The 25,839-nt window shown below is 36.3% G+C and overlaps 1 protein-coding gene across 1 annotated transcript in view; it reads right to left on the bottom strand.

Moving 5' to 3' along the window:
• Cntn3 (contactin 3 (plasmacytoma associated)) overlaps window positions 1–25,839 on the bottom strand; it is a 221,423-nt gene that overhangs the window by 121,683 nt on the left and 73,901 nt on the right. The window contains exon 4 of the mRNA XM_013010411.1: window positions 7,465–7,560. Within this exon, the coding sequence (XP_012865865.1) occupies window positions 7,465–7,560 (96 nt within the window). The remainder of the gene's footprint in view (window positions 1–7,464; window positions 7,561–25,839) is intronic.

Genomic DNA, 25,839 nt, shown 5'->3' with positions numbered 1-25,839 from the left:
GAAGGAAGGAAGGAAGGAAGGAAGGAAGGAAGAGGAAGGAAGGAAGGAAGTACAAATGGAAAGAAGGAAAGTGGAAAAAAGTGAGTAGAAAGGGAGTCAGTCTTAAGGAATAATTTTAATTCTTTCCACATTCTAGCAATCTACACAGACTCATGATATTTTTCATCTCCACTTCCAACTACCAATTGAATACACTGCAATTAAATCTATCCACTATGCTTTCTTTTACAGATCAAAATATTTTGCATTCATCCATAGAACAGCAGCTGAGGTTTACATGTCAATTTCCTCTGAACGTACTGATATGAATGTTTCTTTAAATCTATTAATATTTTAGTCTCCATGAAATGTTAATAGTCACATCAGGACTGACATGTATTTTAAAAACATAGCTCTACAACTGTGATATATTTCCCTTTAGTCTACAGATGAATTCTCTGACTATGTTGACGTATTAACCTACATCCTGGTGAGAAGCAAGAATTTAGAAATAACCCTGGTTGGTGCAGGCATCGTTGGCAATTATCTGCTTCTTAATCATGGTTTCACAGTTTGGTATAGTCTCAGTTGACACAGTGATGCAGCTTTTTAACATTTTACTTGGATAAAGATTGAAGACACTGGGAAATTGGAGAAAGAGTCTAGTCAGTCAGTGAGGCAAATCAGAAAGATTTAGTTTTCCAAAGGATATACCATATGTTCTTGACTTCAGAAAGTCTGAAAAGAGAAATTATTTTAATTTGGATTCCAAGTAGAATGGAAGGGAAGGGTAGACTCCAGTATACAAAGGTCCTAAGGAACAATATTATTATTATCACAATTCAAATTATGTGGGAAAAATCACTGTTTGGAGTCCTAACTACATCTTAAAGTCTGTAATGTATCCTGTTACCTGGTAAAGTTTCCACCAACAGACCAAGTTTCTCAGCCATGAAAATACCTATTTGGCACCATGTATACTATCTGAGATAACTTTACTTTTTTGGTCTATTCATCTTTGAGTAAAATAATAAAGATGTTGCTACAGTGGGTGTAAATCCCACACCATCTGGTTTGGTTGCTAACAGTTCCCACCTCGGTCACACCAGGATTTACAAAGCAATTTTTAGCACAACATTGCTTCAATCTCCACTACCTGCTGTTTGACATCTCACATTCTCCTTTCACATCCCAAAGGCGATGTTCTAAGTGGATAGCAGTGCATAGGACTGAATTTTTAAATATATGCACATAGCACAGACATGGGAAGCTATATCAGACACCAAAGTAGTTTGTTGATTCAATAGAGGGACAGATTTCAAGTATTTTCTCTTAGAGTAAATTTTACCAGCCACTGTTGGGCAAACGTCAACTGTTTATTACAGTATGTAGCCAGAACACTTGATGCATTCCTTTCTAATTAATATTTTATCACGAGGCACCCATGAACTAACTCATCTTGCAATCTTACATATAAGAGGATAATTTTTCTCATGCATTTGATTTTGTACTGCTTTTTGTGATATTAGCAATTATACTGCAATTATATTAATTCCCAGCTTTTCAGGATATTAGCATAAGTAATTACACTTTAAGAAATCTATGTCCAGTAGTTTATTTCTGGTTTGTCAATTACTAGCTTTCTAACTCATTTTGAGGTGTTACTTCCTCTTGCTCAGATAGGTGTTTGATTATTCTGTAGAGACAGCTCTGAACAGGAAGTGGTAGACAAACCATATGGGATATTACAACCCTTCTCAAATAGTCATGTTACTGAGGCATTATACAGATGCCTAACAAAAACTAATTGTCAGCTTCCATGAGATAATTTTTCCACCTATGCTGACTGCTCCTAAGTAAAGATATACAGGTTTTGCCATAGTTTTGAAATTATTTATATGCACAAAGCACTACAAATAATGCTCATGACATAAAAAAACCTCACTGAGATCTGTATTTTAGCTCTCTGTTTGTCTAATAAACAGGAGTTACAAATTATTTCATGAAGTAATTTTAATGTAATTTTACTGGAGCCAGTAAAAAAGATCTAAGTTGCAGGCAATAGCAAAAGACAAATTAAAAACAGTAATCACTATCCATTGCTAAGTAGTATAGTAATGTTACTTGTAGATCACTTTGCTGGCTACAGGACTAAGTTAATACAAAAACAATCCCAAACAAAACAAAACAACAGAGAAACTTTTGAATTAATTCCAACTCCACAACCACCAACTCACCAAATGAGCAATGTGTTTCTACTGTGGAAGCTCTAAGCATTGTCTATAAAGAGAAGTAATCAGCAGAAGGAGCACTATAAAGCTACTGTGATTAAATATCACCCATCCATGTACTTATTCAAAGGTATACTGCATTCTAGACATTGCTCTTTCTAGTCTTGATATTTCCATCACATTAGAAATAAAACAACACAAGCATCATTGAAGTAGATTTCAGATATGAACCATGTTTAGGTTTTTGTAGAAGGTAGAACACCAAGCTGACAGTGAGGCCCAGCAATACCCATTGGTGTCATGCCATTTACTCTTAATATCAGAAATTTTGTTTTCAGTGAGACTTTTCTATGGACTTTTAAACCTAAACTAAACTTTAGTTAGCGTCTGTACATGCTTTCATGTCACATCTGGGAGAGGTGAAATTGTGGATTAAAGTATGTTTCAGACTCTGGGACTTGAATTAAAAGGGCAGCTGTGCCACTTTAGCCCTAGGACTTAGAAAGAAAGACAAGCATTTTGCGAGACAATAAAAAATATACAAATCAATTGGAGACCTTGGAAGGTTTCCAAACAAGGAAATAAATCAAGGTGAAGAGTATCTTGAGAAAGATGCTTCAGGCTTGGTGGGGGTGGGGGGGAGCAAGGATGATGTCCTCATTTGAGACACAATATTTTAGCTTTGATGTGTTAAATGCCTTCTAGCACCATGATGGAGAAGAAAGCTAGAGAAGAAGAAAGGTTAGTAGAGCAGAGAGGTTAACAGGAATACATTAGGGACTTCACAAAATGGAACAGACCAGTGAGGGACTTTCTACCCATAGTGGCCCATAGACCAGCAGCACCCACTTTCCAGGACAGCCAATTAGAAAAACACAGTCTCAGACTCCACCCAGTTGATTCATTTGGAATTGAAGTCTAAGGAGTATTGGGAAAGACCATGTCTGAGCCAAGGCTTTGGTTCAATGTGGGAGGAGACATCCCTAAAGTGGCTCTAGGTACCACTGTGTATCAAATGCTTCTGTAAACAATGGGCCTAAAGATTAATGAACTCTGCTGACTCTGGTTTTGAAATGTCAGAAGCCCTTGGCTTAGAACAGCACTGCTTTTCCTGAGGACTCTGTGTCTTATCATTTGGAGAATGGCTATGGGGCTGACTTGGAGCATCCATCACATAGAAAAATTCCTGGTCAGGAGGAAGCATCAAGGTTCTAGTTTGACTTCTCCACAGCTCTGGGATCTTTTGCAGGCTACTTCTTCTATGAGACCCATGTGCAAATGACCCAATTTATTGCCTTACGCACAAGTTGGGAGAGCTTTGTGCTGAGACTAGGTATCTAGGCTCTTGTCTCATGAGTTACTTTCAAACCAGAAGTTAGAGCACCAGGTATTCCAACGTGAACTGGGTGGAAGCTCACTCTCTTGGCATTTCCAGAACTGAGCTTTCCGGCTCTACTTAGGCTGCCAACCATCCTGTTCCTCTCTGTTCTTTAACCAAAAAGCTCTGACTAGCAGGTAATGAACACAAAAGACAAGCATTCTGCTCAGTATCTAAGCAGCAGTCATTAGAGCGAGATTATCACCACTATCATCATTGCTGTTGCTGCTATTATTATTATTATCATCATCATCATTACCATTCCCCTTCTATACTTACTCTTGTTAGGCTCCTATAAGAGAGAATAAGACAGGTGAATAAAAGATGACTCTGATATCAGAAATCAGAAAAACATCTCCAACCACCGGAAAGGAACTCAGTAGAAATAAAGCAAGCTGCAGTGAATGAAGACAATGTAGGCAGGTGTAAACAACGAAGGCTTAGTGCAGGTCTGGAAGGGTCTGTGGAACTTTGAGAAAGGATGACTGAATAGACACCAGCAAGGGGCATGTGTACTCTGAAAGACCTTTCATCTTTGGCAGGGAAAGAAAAAAATACCCTGAAATCACAGCTTCAGCTGCTAGGACCTGGCTCAAAATGGGACTCCATCCTTTACTGAAATGAAGTCTCCAAGTCATTCTTAATGGGATGAAGCAGGCTTGATTGTAGCTGCTAGAAAGTTCACATGGGTAGGTCTGTCACTCCAGAGGATTTGGATGCTTATACCTTGAGAATAAAGTATTGGATGGATTTTCAAATATTTGTAACTGTCAAAATCTAGAAAAGCATTCAGTTATTTACTTCAATGTCTGTTGACTAGATGCCTGTTGAGTGCCTATTATGAGTCAGCTTTGTGCAACACACTTAAACTCAGAACACAGGCCTCTGCCCTAGGGGTTCATGAACTAGTCTGTCAGGCTCTCAGATGACAATTGTGAGGATCTCGGAATTAGGTAGATGTGCACCCGTATGCACAAATGTTTTTCACATCTAAACCTGACCTGATTGTCCTGGTCATTTCTTGACATGCTTGCAGTGAGGGAAATATACATTTTCTCCATGTGATTTAGTATCTCTTGAAACTTTTACATTCTGAAGGATAGAAGTTTCATTTTTGCTTTAGCTACAATCTCAGCAGACATTCACAATCATCTCATCCATGTGCTTTAAAAGTAAAGACAGAACTCCAAAGGCTGAGATAAATCAAGGTATAATGACTTAGGATAGCTGTGACTGGCCAAGGTTACTCAATTCTTATGACAAAAAAGACTCTTCTTTTGAAACATGTTTCATTCAATAGCTTCATAAGACATATTCACTGTGAATTAGTAAACCAATAGATTATTCATCTTTTTTTTTGTGCCAGTTCTAGGCCTTGAACTCAGAGCCTGAACATGGGCCCTGTGTCTTTTCAAAGCTCAAGGGTAACATTCTGCCACTTGAACCATACCTCCACTTCTGGATTTTTGGTAGTTAATTGGAAATAACAGTCTTATAGACTTTCCTGCTCATGGTTAGCTTCAAAACATGATCCTCACATCTCAGCCTCCTGAGTAGCCAGGATTACAGGAACATGTCTCTAGGGGCCAGCAGGTTCTTTTGTTATTAATGAATTTACCTAATTATAAAAGTAATGAAGGATAGCTCAGTCAGAATCTCAACTTCGGTCAACATTTCTGAAATTCTGTAGTGATTTGAAGCAATTATTTTCTGTTGATTTGAAGCAATATAAGTTGAAGTTAGTTTGATAATTCCTTACTTGGAGTAGTTGTAGCTATTATTCTACCTAATGGATCACCTTCTTTTTTTCTCTCTCTCTCTCATTGTAAATTCTTATTTTCTTTTCCTTGCTTACATGCTTATGGGTTGACGGAGCTGACTCTCTTCTTTCATTTTATGGATAATCCCCTAAACAAGGATCTAATTACAGGCCTCTGTGAAGGTGTCTGGTCAATTACAATCTTGTTTTTGTTGTTGTTGGTTATGGGTCTTGAACTCTGGGCCTGAGTGCTGTCCCTCAGCTCCTCAGCTCAAAGCAAGCACTCTATCATTAACCCACAGTGCCACTTCTTGTTTTCTGATGGTTTATTGGAGATAAGAGTTTCATGGCCCTTCCTGCCTGGGCTGGCTTTGAACCATGGTCTTCAGATCTCAGCCTCCTGAGTAGCTAGGATTATAGGCGTGAGCCACTGGTACCCAGCTCCAGTACAATCTTTAACATTAAGGATCCTAAGAGTTTTTAGGGTCTACCTTGGCCACCACAAGGAAAAATTGATGTGAGAAAACAGTCAAAAATAAAGGAAGAAAAGTCAAGAAATACAGAAAAGACCACTGAATCAAGGAATTGGATAATCTCTTAAATGAAGCACATTTGGTTCTCAAGGAATAGTTCAAGGAGTTTGTGACACAATGTTTTGCTTTTTCTGTTTTTATATCAAAAACCAGTAAAAGGAAGCATCATTCACTGTGGTGTGGTTGAACCAATTCTTGGTCATCCATACAGCAAGCTCTGAATTGATTCTAATAATCAGTACTAGCCAGTATTGGTCGGAAAGGGCTGAATATACCCCATTTTACACTGTCAATAGATAACCAGTCAACAAGTAGCATTGTATAACAGAGCTGCAGGCCACCCACTGACCCCATACCACAATGCAAGGTGTCAGGCCCTTTCTGGAGGCGCAACTCTGTAAACCATACAACTCTTCCAGAAGATACTAGTTAGCTCCGTTATTTCAGCCTGTTAAATTTTCTATTTTCTTCAAGCCAGAATGAACTCAATTACTTTTATTTGTAATTAAGGTTACTTTGTCCTTAGGTACAAAGCAAGAACTTCTCTAAACTCAAGAATCAAGCAAAATGTACTCTTTTAAAATAGACAAGGGAGCCTCATTTAAATCCCTGCAGGCAAAAAGGTTAAACCAGCCCCTGACCTCAGGCACACATTCACATGGCCATCTACAAAAAGAAAGGAGATGTCTGGGTTATTAGATTTGAGGGTATGTAATTAAAAGTGACCAATCATTGAGAGTAGAAGAGGACTGTTTATGAGTCACAGAACATAGGAAGACCAGAGTATTTCCATCTGAATTAAGCTTCACAATGATTCCTTTAGATCGTCTCTGTGAAGATAGGTCCTCTCTAACTCATTTACCTCTCAGTGACTCTTATCCTTTTGATGGCAGACCATGTTTATTTGTCTGAGAATATATTTTGTATATTAGTAAGACCATTTTGACCATAAATTGCCAAGGTCACAAGAGTGAGCATAGAGGGGGAAAAAATTAAACCAGCACTCCAAGGCTTTTTATTGAGGAGCTAATTATTTCATTTCTACTCTCTGAGGTTATTTTATCAAGTTTCTGACTTCAATTTATGCCAGAATACTTTAGTATATTTTAGTATGTGCGAATTAGCATAAAATTTGCAATTGCAATAGTCTAATGACAGTGATGTGACTATATACCTTTATCTTTTTCATATACATAGGCTATCTAGAAATTGGGGTGGGGCAGAGGCAGAGAAAGAGGAGAGGGAGAGGAGAGAAGAGAGAGCTCTCAATTTGAACTTTCAAAATCTAAAACTGAGGAGCAGAGAATGATGGGGTAAGAACACATGTTCAGCATTAGTAAATGAGCAAAATGAATGGGATCTCTGTGACTCTTTGAAACCTCCCTGGTTAGAATATATACACGACAATTTCTCTAGATGGACTAGCTTTGTGAGTTTCTCCTTTTTCACATCAGCTGACAGAATCGAATGCTCAGGTGATTTGAGTTCTTTTACTTTACAGAAGCAGTCACAGAGTGTCTGGCTCAGGCTTTGTCCCAAAACATATTTAAGAAGTATCAATAGCAGAAACGGGGCAGTACTTACCACCAGAATGTGGCGGGGGACCGCAGAGCAGGACCATGCCCTGGCCTTCACGTACTGACACAGTACTCCTCATTCTGGTTTTAAAATTTTCAAGATCTAATTTAAAAACAAAACAAAAACCCTGAGTATCACAGAGGAAAATTACATACAAAATTATTTACTTCCTTCAAAAAACAATTCTTAAACCTCTTCCCAGGAAAGTGAAGAGAAGAATAGTTGCTTACAGAAGGAAAAACAGGACTTGATTTCCTTATTCAGGCTGCTAGAATATCATCCATATCAATTTAAATAGAGATCCATGGACCCCTTGTTGGTGATAAAGGGTCAAAACGAAATGAATTTTCCAAAAAGATAAAGTAATCACAATGAATAGAATTAACCAGACAATAAGATTTGGAGAAGGAAACAAAATAAACTGAAACAATTCTACCTAAATATTTCCACATCAACTCCATTGATTCACCAATTTCACATAGTAAAAAAAGACCAATTATTCAAAAAGTTTCCCCTAAAATATTTGATTATGACACACTAAAGTAAATTTGTTCTACATAAAATTAGTATTATTCATAGAAATATTTTAAAATACACACTTTCTAGTTTCAGGCTGTATTTGTCTCATGTCCTGAAGAACATATGTCTCACTGGAAATTAACAACTAAGCAGAATTCAAAGGGTTAACAATAACTGAAACCACAAATTCCTATTTATGGCTATAAAAGGCAATTATTTTATTATCACCCAGGAAGTATTTTATCAACATTTAATACATTTCTAAGAAATAGTAGTCAATGGAAAATACTATTTTTATTAACCAATGGTTATTTTAGACATTTAATTTCTTCCCATAACAATTTAAGATAGCGAATATTGGTTCATATATTTCAGCTAAAATTACAACAGAGAGAAAATTGCATTGTCTACATGCATAGAAAAACCTAATTCCATAGAGGAAAAGGAAGATATGTGTGAGACATGCATACAGCATGCATGTGACATGCACATAATACACATGTGAAACAAGTATGATATGCAGTGACATACATGATCATGTAGGCACCCTAGGCATGCACACATACATGTGTGCAACACGTGTGGAATATGGGATGTATGTAGTATGTAAGTGACATAAGAATTACATGAATGCTAGAATCATGCATGATGTTCATGACATGGATAGGGTTTAATGTGGCAGATGACATGTGAGATGAGTATGCCGTATGTGTCATATTTTAGAATCATGTATGATAGCACTTGACATGTATAATATGTATGTGACCTATGAATAATGTCTGTGTCATATATGTTACATATGGGTGACACACACAAATGTGTAAAAACATGATTTACATGGTGACACATAAATGCACATGACATTTATGTGTCAAGTGCATTGCATGCAAGTCACATAAAGTGAAATACATGTGACATTCATGTGAAAGGTATGCATACATGCTCTATGTGTGTCATGTATTATGCCTACACCATGGCTTGCATGTGACATGAGTGCCATATGTGGGAGTGTGACACATGTTACATATATACAAGGTGGATACAACATTCATAGCATGTACAAACATACATGCCGCATACATGTGCTGTGTGTGACACACATGGGTCATTCATGCTCCATGTATATTTTATTCATGACATGTGCTTCATGTGTGCAGTGTGCTATATATTTGTCATGTGTGACATAAATGAGACATGAGGGTGAAGTATGTGCCATTTATGTGCCATGTGCATGCCATGTATGTGTCACATGTGTAGCATGTGCATGACACCTGTGTTCCATCTGTGAAATGTGTGACAACCATGTTGCAAGTTTGTGAAATTTGTGTCATGCGTGCACTGAATGTGTTGCATTTATGATGTGTATGTAACTTGTGTGAACTGCATGTTCCATGTGTGTCATGAATGTGCTGCCTGTGACATGTACATGTTATCTGTGCCATGTATGTGGCATGTTTGAAATGTATGCAGCATACATGTGGCACATTCACTATACATACCTGCATGTGGCGCATATGTGGGATGTGTATGTCACCTATTTGACTTGTATGTGGTATATGGGACATTTGTGTCACAGCTATGTGACATATGTGGCATGCATTTATGGTATGTGCTATGTATTGACGTATGTGTGGGTTTGGGGTCACATGTGTGTAACATGTTTGGCTGTGAGTAGCATGAGTGTGACATGAGGTATGTGATATGATTTATAAATGTGTTGAGTGTGACATATGTGTCATGTATGTTTTGTGTATGGTCTCTGCATGGCTTGTGCGTTGTGTGGGTAGTATGTTGTGTGTGTCATGGATATTTTTACTGTTGAGTTTCAAAGTTCTTCTATATATTTTTCTTTTCTTCAGACAGAACAAAACAATTAATCCATAGAAAATACATGTCATTTTTAAGGTATAGAAAAGAAAAATAGCCTCCTTTTGTTGGACTATTAGGATCTATGAAAGAAAAATAAAGTTTTAAAAGTTTCAAATCACCAAAATACCAACTAGCAGAGTGTATGTGCAACTCAAATGCAAATCAAGCTGTAGGTGGTTCTATTTTGACAAGAATTGTAGCAGAGAAAAGCACTTTATAAGAATCAAAATAAATAATATGTAGTTCCAGGATTTATTGATAGAAACTCTCAGCTTTTTTTCTTTCCCTCATCTCCAATTCCTGTGAACATTATCATTATTCTGGAGCCAGAAATAAGTCAGAACCAACCATCCAACCCAACAGAGAACAAGCCAGCCCGATAAAGAACTCGAGCTAGAACCATGTGTAGCATTAAAAGACTAAATACTTTCCCCTTAACCTTAACCTAAGAAGTATGACAGGGACTTCCATTCTCATCACTTCTACTCAATGAAGTATTAAAACGTATGCCCACAGAAATAATGAAGGAAAAATATACACTTTGGAAAGGATGTAATAACTGTACTCTTATTTGATGTAATGATTGTCAAAATAAAAGATCAGAAGGAACATGAAAAAAATAATTTTATATTGTCCAATTAAATAAAACACAGGATACATCATCTATGTACTAAAAATAACTGCAAAAGTCAACATTTAAAACTGCACTTACATTCATTCCAAAAAATTAAAAAATGCACATCATAACAAAACATATAGTGTATTTACTTACTAAAATAAGAAGTAAATAAAAAAGAAAAATGCATAAGCCTTTGTAAACAGAGAGAGATACCATACTCATGGATTTTGAAGCTTAATTCAATTGCAAATCTCCATATATTCATATAAAACGGGATTCCTTTCAAAATCCCAGCAAGGTTTTTTTTAATGCATTGTATACATAGACAAACTAATTCTAAAATCCATATGTAATAGTACAAAAGGACATCAATTGAAGAACAGACTTCCAATAAAAAATTATGCTAGAAAAATTGGACTATCTAGCTAATAAAATAAACCTCATCTTGAATTTAATTTTGTTATAAAAACTAAGTCAGAACAGGTCATGAATTTTATTGGAAATATAAAAGTATAGAACTTTTAGAAAAGAATGCATACATCTTAGGAATTTAGTTATTGTTTAGCATTGTATTTTCCAGGAAGATCTCACTGTCTATGTGATAGAGACATCTGTGTGGATTTTTTTGAATAGAAAGACATAAATGACATTGTGAAGAAATCTAACACTCATATGCTTAATCTGGTGTCTGATTCCATGCCCTACAAGTTGTTGGAGCTGGTTTTTCATAGACCACTCTAGGAAAATAAATACTGTAGACCACAAGTCTATCAGTATAAATCTTTAAATCATCCAAATGCAAGTACCATTTCTTAGAAACTAACTCTGGGGAACCTTATGTTAATCCAAGGTTAAGTTTCCATAGGCAGAAAAAGTTAAGAGTTCTTAAAAGAAAATAGGCACTGACTGTTAATGGGATGAGTATTAGACAGTATCTTACACATAGCTGACCAAATGTGTTAGGGCTGGGGGACAGGGAGGACATTTTATGAGAAATTCTGCCTAAGGCCATATTTGCGATTGGTACATAAATGCTCTAAACACCACCAGCAAGAGAATGAAAATTGAGACAGACATCTTTTCATTTTAAAAAGAAGATTAAAATAGCACATGAAAACTAAAAATATTTTGAATCTGTGACCTGCTAGTTAGTAGTCATAAACTTTAAAAATTTAAGAATCCTCCTCAAACTATCATTGGCATTAAGAATGGCCTGGGTATGCAGCACAATAACAATACAAGGTGGGCAGAGAAGAGGTACAGCACCCGACCCTTGGTGCATTTTAGCAAAAACCTGTTCCATCCTGGTGCTGATATAACATGGGGTACAGCTGAGGCTGCATAGAACAGCAGCCAAAGATCCCCAGCAATATATCAACAGGGGATTTTCAAATCCTGAAGGTTTGGTCCACAGGCTTCATCTATATCTCCTTGAAGTTTCCCACAGAGACTTCCCCTCAACGGTCCATCTGAGCTCTGAGGACAGCCTTTGTAGATAAGCCAATCCCTATACCTTGTTTGCAACTATTGCTTTAAAAAATGTGCATCATAATTCATTTCACAGTACCTAGATTATAAAGTTCATATTCTTTGTCCTAAGATTCATTCAGTCCTTCAGAAGGGGTGTGTGTGTGTGTGTGTGTGTGTGTGTGTGTGTGTGTGTGTAAGGATAAACTTCTGCCCAAGTATTGACATAATATACATAATACATAATACACATAATATACATAATACACTTTTGAGTATTTCCCAGTGTAAAATTTTGTTTAGACCCTAAACTACTTCTTTCAACTTATGTAAAGTATGTTTATCTTCAAGATGTAGTTAAAAATAATCCTCTTCTGCCCAAGAAGCATTTGAAAACTGAATGTTTATTGTAACTGCATTTTAGGTTGTTCCTCTCAATGAGATGAAAGGTGAAGGCATAAACACCCTCAATCTCTTCTTGTGACCTATTGAAGATCACCTATGGCATCTATCCTGCCTGGGCAGCCAACGTTTATTTGTTCCTACAAGGATAATGTCACCTACTCTGAACAAATGTCACACTCCTCTTTAGTGGCTCTCTCTACAGCATTAGTTGAATTAACAATATCTGTTAACAAAAATTATTACATTGTTACTAGAAATACCAAGTAATCTGATGAAGTGTGAATATGAAGAGATTTATTTACATAAAAACAAATTCAGAGGCTTTTGAGAAATTCTATAAAGAAAATTCACCTTTCCCCTCTTTCAAAACTGATGTCAACATAAATGGAATAGAGTGAGCGAGACGACCATAAAAGCTTAGAAAATACAAAGTAAGTCTTTATTCTGCTTGTCCTATTCATGCAACAAGAGGGCTTCAGAAATGTTTTTTTTTATTATCACTCAAATGCAAAGGAAAACAATTATTGGAAATCAGAGCAACTTCATAATAGGGTGTACTGTATACAAATACTACAATGAACTCCTACCGTCTATTGCTCATGGAAGGGTGTTTTGGCACACTGAAAGAATAAAAACAAAAAAGCCAATTACCCGCCAAGTTGTATATTCAAAAAAATTAATTGATGATGATACATATGAATCTTTTATAAAGATTTAAGCCATAGCTCCACTTCCAGCTTTTTGTTGGTTAACTGAAAATAAGAGTCTCACAGACTTTTCTGCCAGGGCTGGCTTCAAATTGCCATATTCATATCTGAGCCTTCAGTGTGGCTAGGATTTATAGGTGTGAGCCTTCAGTGTGGCTAGGATTTATAGGTGTGAGCCATGGGCAGACTGGCCAATGTGGCTGTTTTAATTTCATTCGCTAACTAGATGACAATAGTTTGATAACTTCTTCTGTATAGGACCTGAACTGAGAGGCTAATATGGGAACATCTACCAAGAAAACAAAAGGAAGTTTTATTTTATACAAACTTCTTAGATTTTAGGATCTGGCTTTTGTTCTGAAGAATATATATATATATATATATATTGACCTACGGTTTAGACCTGCTGAGATAATGCTGTGAGGAAGCCGTAGCAGGCAGCTTCCCCGGGCCAGAAACTCCTGTCCTAGCCATATCTATTTAAACAAACTCATCATAGAAGCCAGGCTACAAATACTTTCTCTTCTTTGAAGTCTTCAACAACTCCAGTGTGTCTAAGCTTACTTAAAAGTGCTGTTTTCTTGTTTTGGGGGCTTTTTTTTTTGGTTGCTTTTTCTCTATCCTTGAACTCAGGGACTTGTAGTTGCTTAGCTGATACTCTATCACTTGAGCCACACCTTAATTCTGGCATACTAGGTAGATAGGATTACAGGTATGAGTCATGGGCTCATGGCTCCACTTCATTTTCCAGCATGACTTTCTATAATTTCTACTGACTCACTTCCACACAATTAGTTGATTATTTCCTTAGTAATATCTGTTGAATTAAGCACCTCAGATTTTAAGCCTTCCAATACTTGCTAGCAATGGTTGCTTGAATATTAGTCTCCACAGCAGTTTAAAATTTCATATTATTGCTCCTTTAAGACATATGAACCCAAGATAAGGATTCAAATTTTTTTTCTTTCATGTGATTGTTTCTAACATATTTATAAAGATGATTTCTTGGTTGCTTTGTATGTCCCTCACCCATGGTATAACCCCTGCTCTCACTGTATTTGATGTTGGTATAATTTGTGAAGGGGAAGGGCAAATGGTAGAATGCTATCTTTGAGCTAAGAAAGCTCAAGGATAGCACTTAGGCCGTGTGTTCAAACCCAGGATCAGCAAAAATTAAATAAACAAAAACAAAAACAGGTTAATTCCTTGAAAACACTAAAGTTCAACAAAATAAATATCAAGAAATGGACACATGAAAAAGATTCTGTAGGGCCAAGGGTAGGAAGTAGGCAAATGAAGAGAGAAAGAGGGAGAGAATATAGTCAAATATACAATGTACATCCTACAAAATTAAGAAAAATGAGGTAAGGTGTGGGATGGAATGGATGGGTTTGAATACTGATAGGAATGACATATTCATAAACTCCTTTGTATAATTACTTGAACATAATAAAAATATTAAAAAATGAACATAATGGAGTAAGTTTCTTAACTCTATACACAGCTACACACAAATGAAAAGATAAATTGATGAGGAGAGAGAGTAAGAGAAAGGAAAGAGGGAAGAGAGGGGAGAGCTCAAATATGAAAGCCTTAACTTTGCCTTATTAACAGGCAACTTCTCGGGATTCACTAGGATTCACCAGTAATTCACATTTCCACACAGTTTACAGGTAGCGGAACATCTATGATTTGATATTGCATCGAGGGAATGTAAATAGATTGTTTTTTCTCTAATTAAGTGACCAGTTAATATTCCAAAATTCCATAGAAGTAAGAAAGACCCCCAAAGCTTATTTGGCAAACTATTTGGCAAGTGACAAGGAGGTCACTTTGGAAAGACTCAATAATAATGACCTAAATATATAAGATCATTTGAAGATATATAGTTTATGTCATAGGAACCTTAAAACAAATCTGAGGGAATCAGTACAGATATTGTTTTTCCCTGATTGTCACATAAGCAAACCAAAGGCTGAAAGGTTATATGTTATGTAATGTGACCTACTTGGTAAATGTGTTATCTGAGATTACAGTATGGAGAAGAATTAGAAGAAACGCCACCACACATTCTGACTCCTCTTTGGCCATGATAAAAATCCATTCCTACAAAGTTCAAATAGATATTGTGCAGGCAGGCCCATTGGAAAGGCATGATTACTTTGTTCATTCTTTCAATAATTCATATAGTTTTTCAAGAGATCTCTTATCAATGCCTTTGAGGTAAATAGGAAGCTTGCACTCAAGGTATCTGTGAACACTGGAACATGCTGGATCTTCCTGCGCATTTCTGTGGTTTTGCTGTCACAAAAATTAATGCTAGCACTTGCCCAGAAGCTCTTGGGGTTTGCTCTGAAGATCTAAGGTACAGAACACTGAGACAGAAGTTCTAAACTGGATGTTCACAGCCCCATAACCAGCTATAATGGTGTCCTGCTAGTCATCATTTCTATTATTTGTATAGCTGTGCATTTCTTCAAATCCACTGCAAAGTATGCTAGAATATATTGTTTATTAACCTAGCATCCATATTCTCCAGTAAATGTAAGACTATAAGCACGTTGCTGAAACACTGTTGACATCCACAGAGTTTAGTGCTTTCCGTGTATTGGGTACATAAAATAAATATTAAGCATTGTCATTTTTACTCCATTAACTTACAAACAACACAGTATATAATTTAGGGCTAGAAGATCAACAATATCTGAGTTTGCTATCTTCTATAGTTGATTCCATTCCTCAGTTACCCATTCCTGGAATCATGTTAAGAGAGATGAAGCATACAAAGCAAACAGTTTTATTTTTAAGTCTCATAATTATGATGTAGAGAAATGCATACAGTTCCCCTTAAATTTAATGCTAGGATGGCATTACTGGGACATGTAGTTCAAATTCAACATTTTGCCAACAGTTGGGTATGTGTAATTTACAATATATAGGGGATAATTAAAATGACATTTTTATGTGACTTCTTGCTACTTCTCATGAAAACAAACCTTTAAAAAATTTAACCCAGAAACAAACAAAAATCTGCCACAATATAAGGTTATTTGAGAAAATAAAATCATCTATTTTGTCATTTTAACACCATTCCCTAAAATAAACTAAAACATAATAGATGGAAATAAATATTATGATTTCCTGCTTGTTGCCATGGAAACATCATTATCACTATATCTCTGAATATGCATTTGCCAGTATTTCTCCAGCAAAGCAAACAAATACAAATTCATGTTTTCTGTAGAAGTTATCTAAGATCCAGGATAAATGAAGACAAGAGTCTAATTTTGCACTTCAGATATGCATTACAATGCTACTAGCTGACATGTGAATCCATTAGTCTGATAGAACCACCTCCCCCAGCTCCATATTCAAAGTCTTTGAAAAAAGGTTTCAGAGTTTAAATTTTTAAAGAGCCAAAATGTATACAAATTAGAAAGCAATTAGGATAACTGTGCTGGTGCAGAGATAAAAAGAAATGAAAATGAGACAAATGTAAATATGTTTTTGTTGGAACACATGGAGCCACTTATTAAATGGGGTGTATTATCCTTTTATGGCTTATTGAATGTGTAAGAAATCATGAAACTGGCAGGAAAAATGCATGCTATCAACTGTGCATATGATGATTCTTTTCACAAAACATATTCTCTGTTGTGTTGGCCATGTTAAATTATGCTACACTAATCATAAAAAATATGTCCCTCAAGGATACATTGTGAGCTTCGATGTGTGTGTACTCAGTGTTTAGAAGACACTAAAGTTTCTAGGTTTCTTTTATACTCAAGTTCATTTTTGTATAAGTTATATAATGGGGTATATGATTTTTATTGTTAAGAAATCAGATGGAAGTGTGTTCTCCCTGTAGCCTGTTTGCCTTCTGCAACCTCCCACATTAAACAAAAAGCTACCCTTCATTTGACAAAGTGTTTTGAGGGACATGCAGACAGGTACTTGTGCTCCTGGCGGACAACCACCCCTACAATCAGTTTCTTCACTTGATAGGCAAAAAAATCTAAATTCTTTTTCTCTTTTTCTAAGCCTAAGTATCATTCTTAAACATAGTGGGATAAGGCTGCTTACATTTTCACACAGTATGATTACTGCTTGGAATGCTCTTCCATTATTGCATTCATTAGGAGTCTATTCAATTAACGATTTGTGCATGTGTGTGTGTGTGTGTGTGTGTGTGGAAGGTTTTGAACTCAAGACTTCATGCTTACCAGCTGCTAGATCACTTGAGGCACACCCCAATCACATTGATTTTTAATTATGTTTAAAATAGAGGCTCCTATTTTTTACACAGTGCCAGCCTTTAACGGTAATCCTATGCTTCCTAACTGATTATTACTGCTGGGTGTCACCACAACCTGGTGTGTTTTTCTTGAAACAGGGTCTTGTTTTTGTTTTGTTTTTCCTTGAGTATAGTCCCAGCTGCAATCCTTCTATCCTCACCTCCTAAGGACTTGACATTCTAGAAGCATACCATCATGCCTTGTTCTGGGATTCATTTGTTTCCTCTACTCCAAGGAAAGATCTATTTCCTTTTAATCTTTTCTTTTATTTTGATTATTAATATTTTCACACAATCAGTCACCTAATATTATCTCTTTGAGGTATTCCTCAGATCTTTCTCTTCCTTTGCATCTTTTGTTTTTGTTTTTGTTTTTTTTTTTTGGTCAGTCATGGGGCTTGAACTCTGGGCGCTTCAGCTTAAGGCTAGCACTTTACCACAGTACCACTTCCAGTTTTCTGGTGGTTTATTGGAGAAAAAAGTCTCATGGACTTTCCTGCCTGGGGCTGGATTTGAACCATGATCCTCAGTAGCTAGGATTACAGACATGAGCCACTGGCACCCAGTCTTCCTTTGCATCTTATATATACAATCTATTACATCTTCTTTTCCTTTTTGGAGATACTGCAGTTTGAACTTAGGGACTTGAACTTGCTTGGCAGATATTGTGCCACTGAGCCATGCCTCTGACACTGATTAGCTGGTTATTTTTTCAGGTAGGTTCTTCTTTACCAACAGGTGTGTGTACATGAGGTTTCTGTACTAGGCTGTCTTGGGATTTATGATCTTCCCAACCTCTTCCCAACCTCTCCAGTAGCTAGGAAAACAATCATGAACTACAGACTTTATTTGTACAATCTTACTTTTGATCTGTTTTTCCATCTTGGGGAAATATGAAGGTACAAATCTAGAATAAATTGTGACTTCTCCATTACGGATGCAATTTTCAAAGATTCAGTAATACCAGCTAACACTTAACTGGGTCACAGTAAGTGCTAGTAATTTCTCTAAAAAGCTGGACAGTGGGAAATTCAGCATCATCACTCTGTCTGGTTCTGTTCTTCCTCCTTGACCCTGAGAATCTTTACTTTTATCCCCTACTTCCTGATGCCTTGCCCTTTTCAATCATGAACACTAAATACAACCTATGGTGTTTATACCGGGATAACTGCACCATACTGACCAGTCCTGTGCTCTGGATGTCCATCATAACCATGGTCCAATTAGTTCTTCTCATTTCATGTGCTGGTCCAACCCCATCACTCTTCTCCTTCAGACTTCCTTACTGCTCTGTGATTTTCTCCTATTTTATATGGATTGGTATGGTCTAAGCCCCATATCTGCACCCACCATATCTGCACAGCCTTTCACACATTACAAAAACATAGGGCATTTAACTTCCAGGTGAGCTTCAATGGACAGGAAGTCATGGTCAAGACTTGGAAATGAGTGGGTGGTATATCAGTTTGTGAGTGCTACCAGAGTGAAATACCATAATAAAAGGGCCTTAAAACAATAGAAAGATCTTATTTCATAATTCCGAAGGCTAGAAATCTAAAATTAAGTTTGGAGAAGTATTATATTCCCTCTGAAACTAGAGGTGCTATCCTTGCTTAAGTTTTCCTAGCTTCTTGCAGCAAGGTGGGCAGTTCTGATATTCTCCATTATCAGTCTTCATTGTCCTGTGGCCTTCTCTCTTTGTATATGTTGTTGCCTAGATTCCTTACAAGGACACCAATCATTCTATTGTGTAGGGGTCCAATTTCTCCAGTGTGACCTCATCTTAACTAAATACATTCACAATGACCCTACTTCCAAACACGGTGGCCATCTGAGCACTAGGTTGGGATTTCAATTTATTATTTTTAAGAACCCACTTCAACCAACCAAGAGGTAGTGAAAGATAGTATAAATAAATAAACAATGAGCAGATAAGATGATCTTAAAATGTGAAATGAACCCCAAGATAGGGACACAAGTGGTTTTTTCTTTCTTGCTATTGTTCCTAATGTATTTATAATGTACCATGTGATTTTTTTTGTTTCTTTGTATGTTACTCCCCCATGGTGTAACCCCTGTTTTCACTATATTTGATGCCAGTGCCCTGCAGCTACACTTCTCTAATTTGGGGAAGGGAAGGGAAAGAACAAAATGTTTAAATAGGGATACAGGTTGACCCATTGTAATAATGAGATATGCAAGACACTATGTTGAAAAACGAACTTTACAATTTAGGTGTGGGGGGTGTAATGTGGAGGTGGGAGGGAAGGGATAGTTGGGGAAAAACAGAGGAGGAGGTAACAATGCTTGATAGGAAATGTACTCATAACCTTGCTCATGTAACTGTAACCCCTCTGTATAGTATTTTTGCAATAAAAATAAATAAATATATAAATAAACAAGTTAATATACTATGTCTACTGAAGAAAAAAGTATTCAATAATAAAAACCTGTGCATTTCTTAAAACTAGACAGGTTTCAGAGTGTCTGAGCAGTAAGTGTCCTTTTATCTTCTGAAATCACTTCATGATAGACAAAACTTTATCAGATAGGGTGGCCCTTGGGATCACACAGATGGACTCATTTTATCTTCCTGTGAACTTCAAGATAATGGATTATGATTCTCTCAACTTTTCTTACAACAAACAATGCTTTCTGAGCTTTGTGGCAAATACCCTTTTCCTTGGTCCTCTCTATCCCTACTCCAATGGGTGCTTTAAACTGAATTTGGCAAAGCTTAATTTCCAATTATCAAGTCTACTTTCAATATAGTCTTAGGAAAATCATTTTAATTGAAGCAATTGCAAAAAAACAAAACCCTTAAATTTTCTCCATTATAAACCTGTCATGTATTCACTGAATTTGGCCTCTTCCTTGGCTGCTCAATTAAAGAATACCATCAACCATTTAAAAGTCTTAATTAAAATCCCAAAATGGATACAATTAGCTTTTATTAAATATACATGGATATGAATCATTTTGCATTAGTAGTACAATATCACATGCACAACAGCAACCATCCTAATAGGAAAAGATGGTAATCATGGCCGACAAGAAAAATTCAAAACAGCTATCTTTAAGATGTTGATAGACCAAACACTTTAATGAAGTACACAGTGTCTAAAAAGTGGATTGCATTGTGGCTATGTGATGAACTGTACCTTTCAGTATGTTTGACACCTATAAGAGCATTCAAAATATTTAATGCACTAATTGTATATTTTGCTTAAGTTAAATGATGTCCACAATACAATACTTTCTAAAATGTCATAGCCTTCTGACAATAAGATATGTAAATCCTAAAAGTACTCTTCTATCATGAATGACTTCTACTAGATGCAATAAAATTAAATAGAAATACTTTTATAAGATGTACATTTAACTATGACAGAAAGCAATAATCATGCTACTAAAGCATGCAGATGGAGAGGAACATGCTCTATATGACTTTTTTTCAATGTGAATTAGCAACTAGCAATGCCATGATAACACAACGAAGAATGTTGCCATACTGCTAAGATAAAGTCCATGGTCCATCTTTGAGAATCACAGGCAAGACAGGCCTTTGTAGTATCATTAGCAAAAAGTCATCATGCATGTTAAGAGTAACAGATTGAAAACTTCAGTAATTGGCCTAAAATTAGTTTTGGATACAATTGAACCTGAAGTCTGGGCTGCTGATTATAGTATCTGGAGGTGATGTAAATTAGAAGACCCAAATAGTGGAAGTGGGTATTAGGGGCATGTTCTGGAACTAGAAACCTTATCCCTGGGTTCTTTCTATCTTCTTTTCTCTTTCTCTCTGCTTCCTGGATGAAGAGAAGTTAGCAAATGTGCTCTTCAACACTCAATCTCTTGCCACCGTTATATTCTGCCTCATCTCAGGCCCTGAGCAATGGAACAGGTGACACTGGGCTCAAACGTTTAGAACCAGGAGCACAAAAAAGTCCTTACTCTTTAATGTCATGCTCTGAGGAATTCTGTCATCATGCTTAAAATCTGGATTCCCACACAGACTTTTAGATAAACTTAGGCTGGTAGTGAAATAACTTAATAAACAATTCTGTAAACATTGCTATGCACATGTACATGTGTATAAATATGTGTGTATACATGAAGGCTCTGCACACCAAACACTGACAGTATAAACTGAGCTGATCTCTTTAATAGATTAGCCACCAGCCACATGAGTCTACTGGGCCTTTGAACTGTGATTATTCTGAAACTTGATAAGCCACATCCATTAAATACATACTTGGTAAAAGGAGAATACAATTATCTTGCTAATAATTTCACATTGGTTACATGTTGGAATAGCACTTTATTTACCCTAAATTATTAAAATCAACCTTGTTTCTTTAGGCTTCATTAAATACGGTTACTGTGATGGTTTAAATCCCCGTGACCCACACTGTATTTCTATTGGATAGAGCCACCTACAGAGTATTTTGCTTCTGGAAGCCAAGATACTAAAGGATTTTTTAAAAATGTTTTTTAATGTTTGTAATGAGGTCACTGTAATGTTCTTGTCTCTTTTTAAAAATTCAATATTTGCCACTAACTCTTTTTTTTGGGGGGGTCCGGTTGTGGGGCCTGAACTCTGGGCCAGGGCGCTGTCCCTCAGTTCTTCAGCTCAAGGCTAGCACTCTACCACTTGAGCCACAGCACCACTTCCAGCTTTTTTCTTTTTGCTTATGTGGTACTGAGGAATCGAACCCAGGTCCTCATGCATGCAAGGCAAGCGCTCTACCACTGAGTCACCTTCCCAGCGCCTGTCACTAACTCTTATTGGATAATGCAGACACTATCATATCTGAGGTGAAGTGTTCCTAATCTGCATTTTTTTCTGTACTGCTAACAGTAGGAGCAAAACTATTTTGACCTCAAATTAAACTGTTCTATTTACACACATGAACCATTGTGTAATGAAGAGCTAAAGAAACAATCACAATAGGTCAATATTTTAAGCTATTTGGGGAATCACTCATTCTGGCAGACCCATCTGATGCAGCCCAGTTTTAAAATTGGATGATCCATGCAGACCATCACCTGATGTCATTTTATAGATGAGGCACTCAGCTGGGAACATCTGTTTTAAGATTTTCCAGGTTGCAGCTATGTCTTCTATACCACATGGGCCAGAATTCTCAGGTTTTCAACCAATTATTTATCCACTTATTCAAGGTGATTAATGGAGTGCTTAGGGGCGAAGAACTTTTCTCCTTCCTTAGATAACTCATGACTTGCATCCTTATTAAAAGGGGTGAGCCCTATTTAGAGGGAGTGTAAGAAAACAGCTTCATCTTCCCTTTTGTTTTTCTGTCCTTTCTAAACACATTATTGTTGCTGTATATGCTCTCAGAAAAGACACAAAAGCAGAGATGGTTCTTTTAACCAACAACCACCTAACAAGGAGAGCCAAGGGATGTCATCCCATAGTACCAAAGTAATTAGGACATTTGACCTAGAAATGAAAGAGACTGAGATAATATAAATACTAGCTCTTCACCTTCTTTCTCCACTAGGTGCAATTTATTGTTTTAGTTTATGTCATCGGAGGGCAGATTCCTCAGAAGTGTATGGAAGCTAGAACAGAATAACACTATTTCTAAATACAAAAAGGTATTTGCTAACCTAAGGAATTTGTAAATTATTTATCTCAATACATACTCCAAAAATTTTCTAACAGTAAAACAACATCATATGCATTTGCTGGACTTTTGAGAAAATTAAATAATATATACACAGGACAGAAAGAAACACTATTTGGGTTCACTGCAATCTATCAGTCTAAAGAGAATTTCTACTCTTGTTATATTAAACTAAATACAATGTCAACCAGAAGGGTTCATTTCACACTATGTTTTCCTGTACCATTTGGCAAAATGTTCTGTTTTGTCTTGGTTATGCTATGTCTACCAATATCCAGCATCACATGTGCATTCTTAATTTGGAGCTAAGAAAAAATTTGCCTCTTCTGATAATTATATGTGCTTTCTATCTCCATGATAAAAATTTTAAATCAACAAGTTTCCATTTTCGGTTTAGCTATCAAGACATATCCCAGCTGTTAGATTTAACGTCTCCCAGGTGCCTGTAACACTTTCAAAAGGTTTCCTTCTATTTTTGACTACGCTTGTCCAATTTTACATTAATTTCTTCTGGAAGCTAACCTGAGTCATTTTAGAAACCACTGAATATAAATCATAAAGAAATACCTATGTATAACAAAAATTAACAGAGCTTCAAGCTGTACCTGCCCTTGGGCCATTTCATTACCAGCTGACATCCTGTCACAAACACAACAAAGTCAGAGGAACAGAATAGAAATCAATCATTAGTAAAGAAGATTCTAAGTCTTAAGTAAATCATACCACCACTATAAATAGTTTACATGTGAATTATTTATATATTCATTTAGAACACTAATCTCTTTAGTGGTCTCTAATCAATTAAAAATCAGCAATCATTTTTGATAAAAAGAAAAAGAAAATTCAATCTGCTTTATAATATCTAAGCCAGAGTCAATGGCTAAGCCCCCACTCCTATAAAAATTCTGCTTCTGCAAATGGGCACAGGGCATTTGATCTACTAAATATAAATCATAGATACAATAGACATGAAACAAACAAGTCATCTAAGGGACCTGTAAGACACAAGTTTTGATATTTTGCAGAAATCTGTAATCTATTTAATTTATTTAATTATTTAATTAATCTATTTAATTTAATTATACCTTGCAATGAACATCAGTCTTTATTAACCAGTAAGCCTGGGTTGATGGACATCATTTCCACTCTGACATTTACAAAAACCCACTCAGGATTTATTGATTTTCTATCAAATATACAGAATAAGCAGCTGAATACATCATTATAGAGTAAGTAAAAATATTTATCTAGGAATTCAGCATTCCAAGGTGTATTCTTAGAATATTGTCATCAGATAAAAGAAACGTTTGAATGTTCTAGACACATAGGCAATTTAATTACACATTTCTCAAAAGAACAAGTTAAAGTGCATTTCTTATGCTTATAATAATTTGTTATGATTGTATGAAGTTATATAATCATTTCACAGTGAGATAATGAGACCTGCTGAGCCTGCCTCCCCCACATCCCAATCTCCACAATGAGAATAATCCTTTGCTCCCAGGCAAAATTAATTTTGTGAGACACAGTAAGCTTTAAGTAAGTGGCATCTAATTCTTTGGTAGATACAGTATTGTCTTCTGCTTTATGAATATTTGAGACATTTTACAAGCATGTATGTATATGATTTATAATACAAACAATATAGATGTTGAATCTTACAGCAACAAAAACATCTCTTGGCACACAACTTCAGATGTACCTATATGGCTTTTATACCTCCATATCTCATACAGTGATTGTTGTAATTAGAAAGTAGTCTGATAGATTTCTATTCATCTCTCTATAAACAACCTACACATCAAAAGTCAATATAAAGCAATATAAAGTGTGGGCATTATAAAGAGTGTGTGTGGTTCCTTCCCTGCTCTGGTATACGCCATCCAGTAATCATCAGCATCATCTAGAAGGATTGATAAAAACCCCATCCCAGAGGGTCGAAAGCAGAGGACACTGATGGGATCAGCGTACCTGCATTTGTGTTTAGTTTCCAAATGAAGTTGATTCTTTTGGTTTGAGACTTAATATTTCAAAACCTTATGGTCCAATGCTATGACTTAGAACACAAGGATAAAGGGGCAGATCAAAGCTGTAGACTGTAATACGTAATAATATCCAAAATATGGTGGGCATTAATTGTAAGGGCCTATGCACTCTGTTTTGTAGTGCTTCTTTAAAGAATCCTCATCTACAATTGCCAGAATGATGTAGAGGAAATTAATATCAAGGGATAAAGCAGAATGAAGGAAACCTAAACTTCCAGCTGAGAGCAAATAAGAGACCTTGTTTCATTTTTTTACAATTTTTATTGTAAAAATGTCGTACAGAGGGGTTACAGTTACATGAGCAAGGTAATGAGTACATTTCCTATTGAGCATTGTTGCCTCTTCCTTTGTTTCCCCCTACCATCCTTTCCCTCCACCTCCACAACTACCCATCCCCCAGCTGAAGGTGTAAAGTTTGTTTTCAACATAGTGTTTTGTACATCTCATTGTTACAATGGGTCAACTTGTATCCTTATTTAAGCATTTTTTTCCCTTCCCCTCCCTGAATTAAAGAAGTATATATACAAGATGCAGGGCACCCACATCCAATACAGTGACAACAGGAGTTATACCTTGGGGGAGGAACATCCAAAGCAAAAACAAAAATATCACATGGTACATTATAAATACATTAGAAACAACAGCAAGAAAGAAAAAAAAGATATTTTTGTCCCCATCTTGGGGTTCATTTCACTCAACATTATCCTTATATGGTCAGCTGTACATAGCTTTGATCCATTTGGGTTTGATTCTGGTGCAGGGTGATATCTAAGGATCTAGCTTTAGTTTTTTACAGGTGAATAAC

The sequence above is a fragment of the Dipodomys ordii genome, unplaced genomic scaffold, assembly GCF_000151885.1.
Source record: "Dipodomys ordii isolate 6190 unplaced genomic scaffold, Dord_2.0 Scaffold12, whole genome shotgun sequence".
Lineage (NCBI taxonomy): Eukaryota > Metazoa > Chordata > Mammalia > Rodentia > Heteromyidae > Dipodomys > Dipodomys ordii.
Note: the sequence above shows the minus strand (reverse complement) of the source record. Positions and strands in the feature narration are given on the sequence as shown.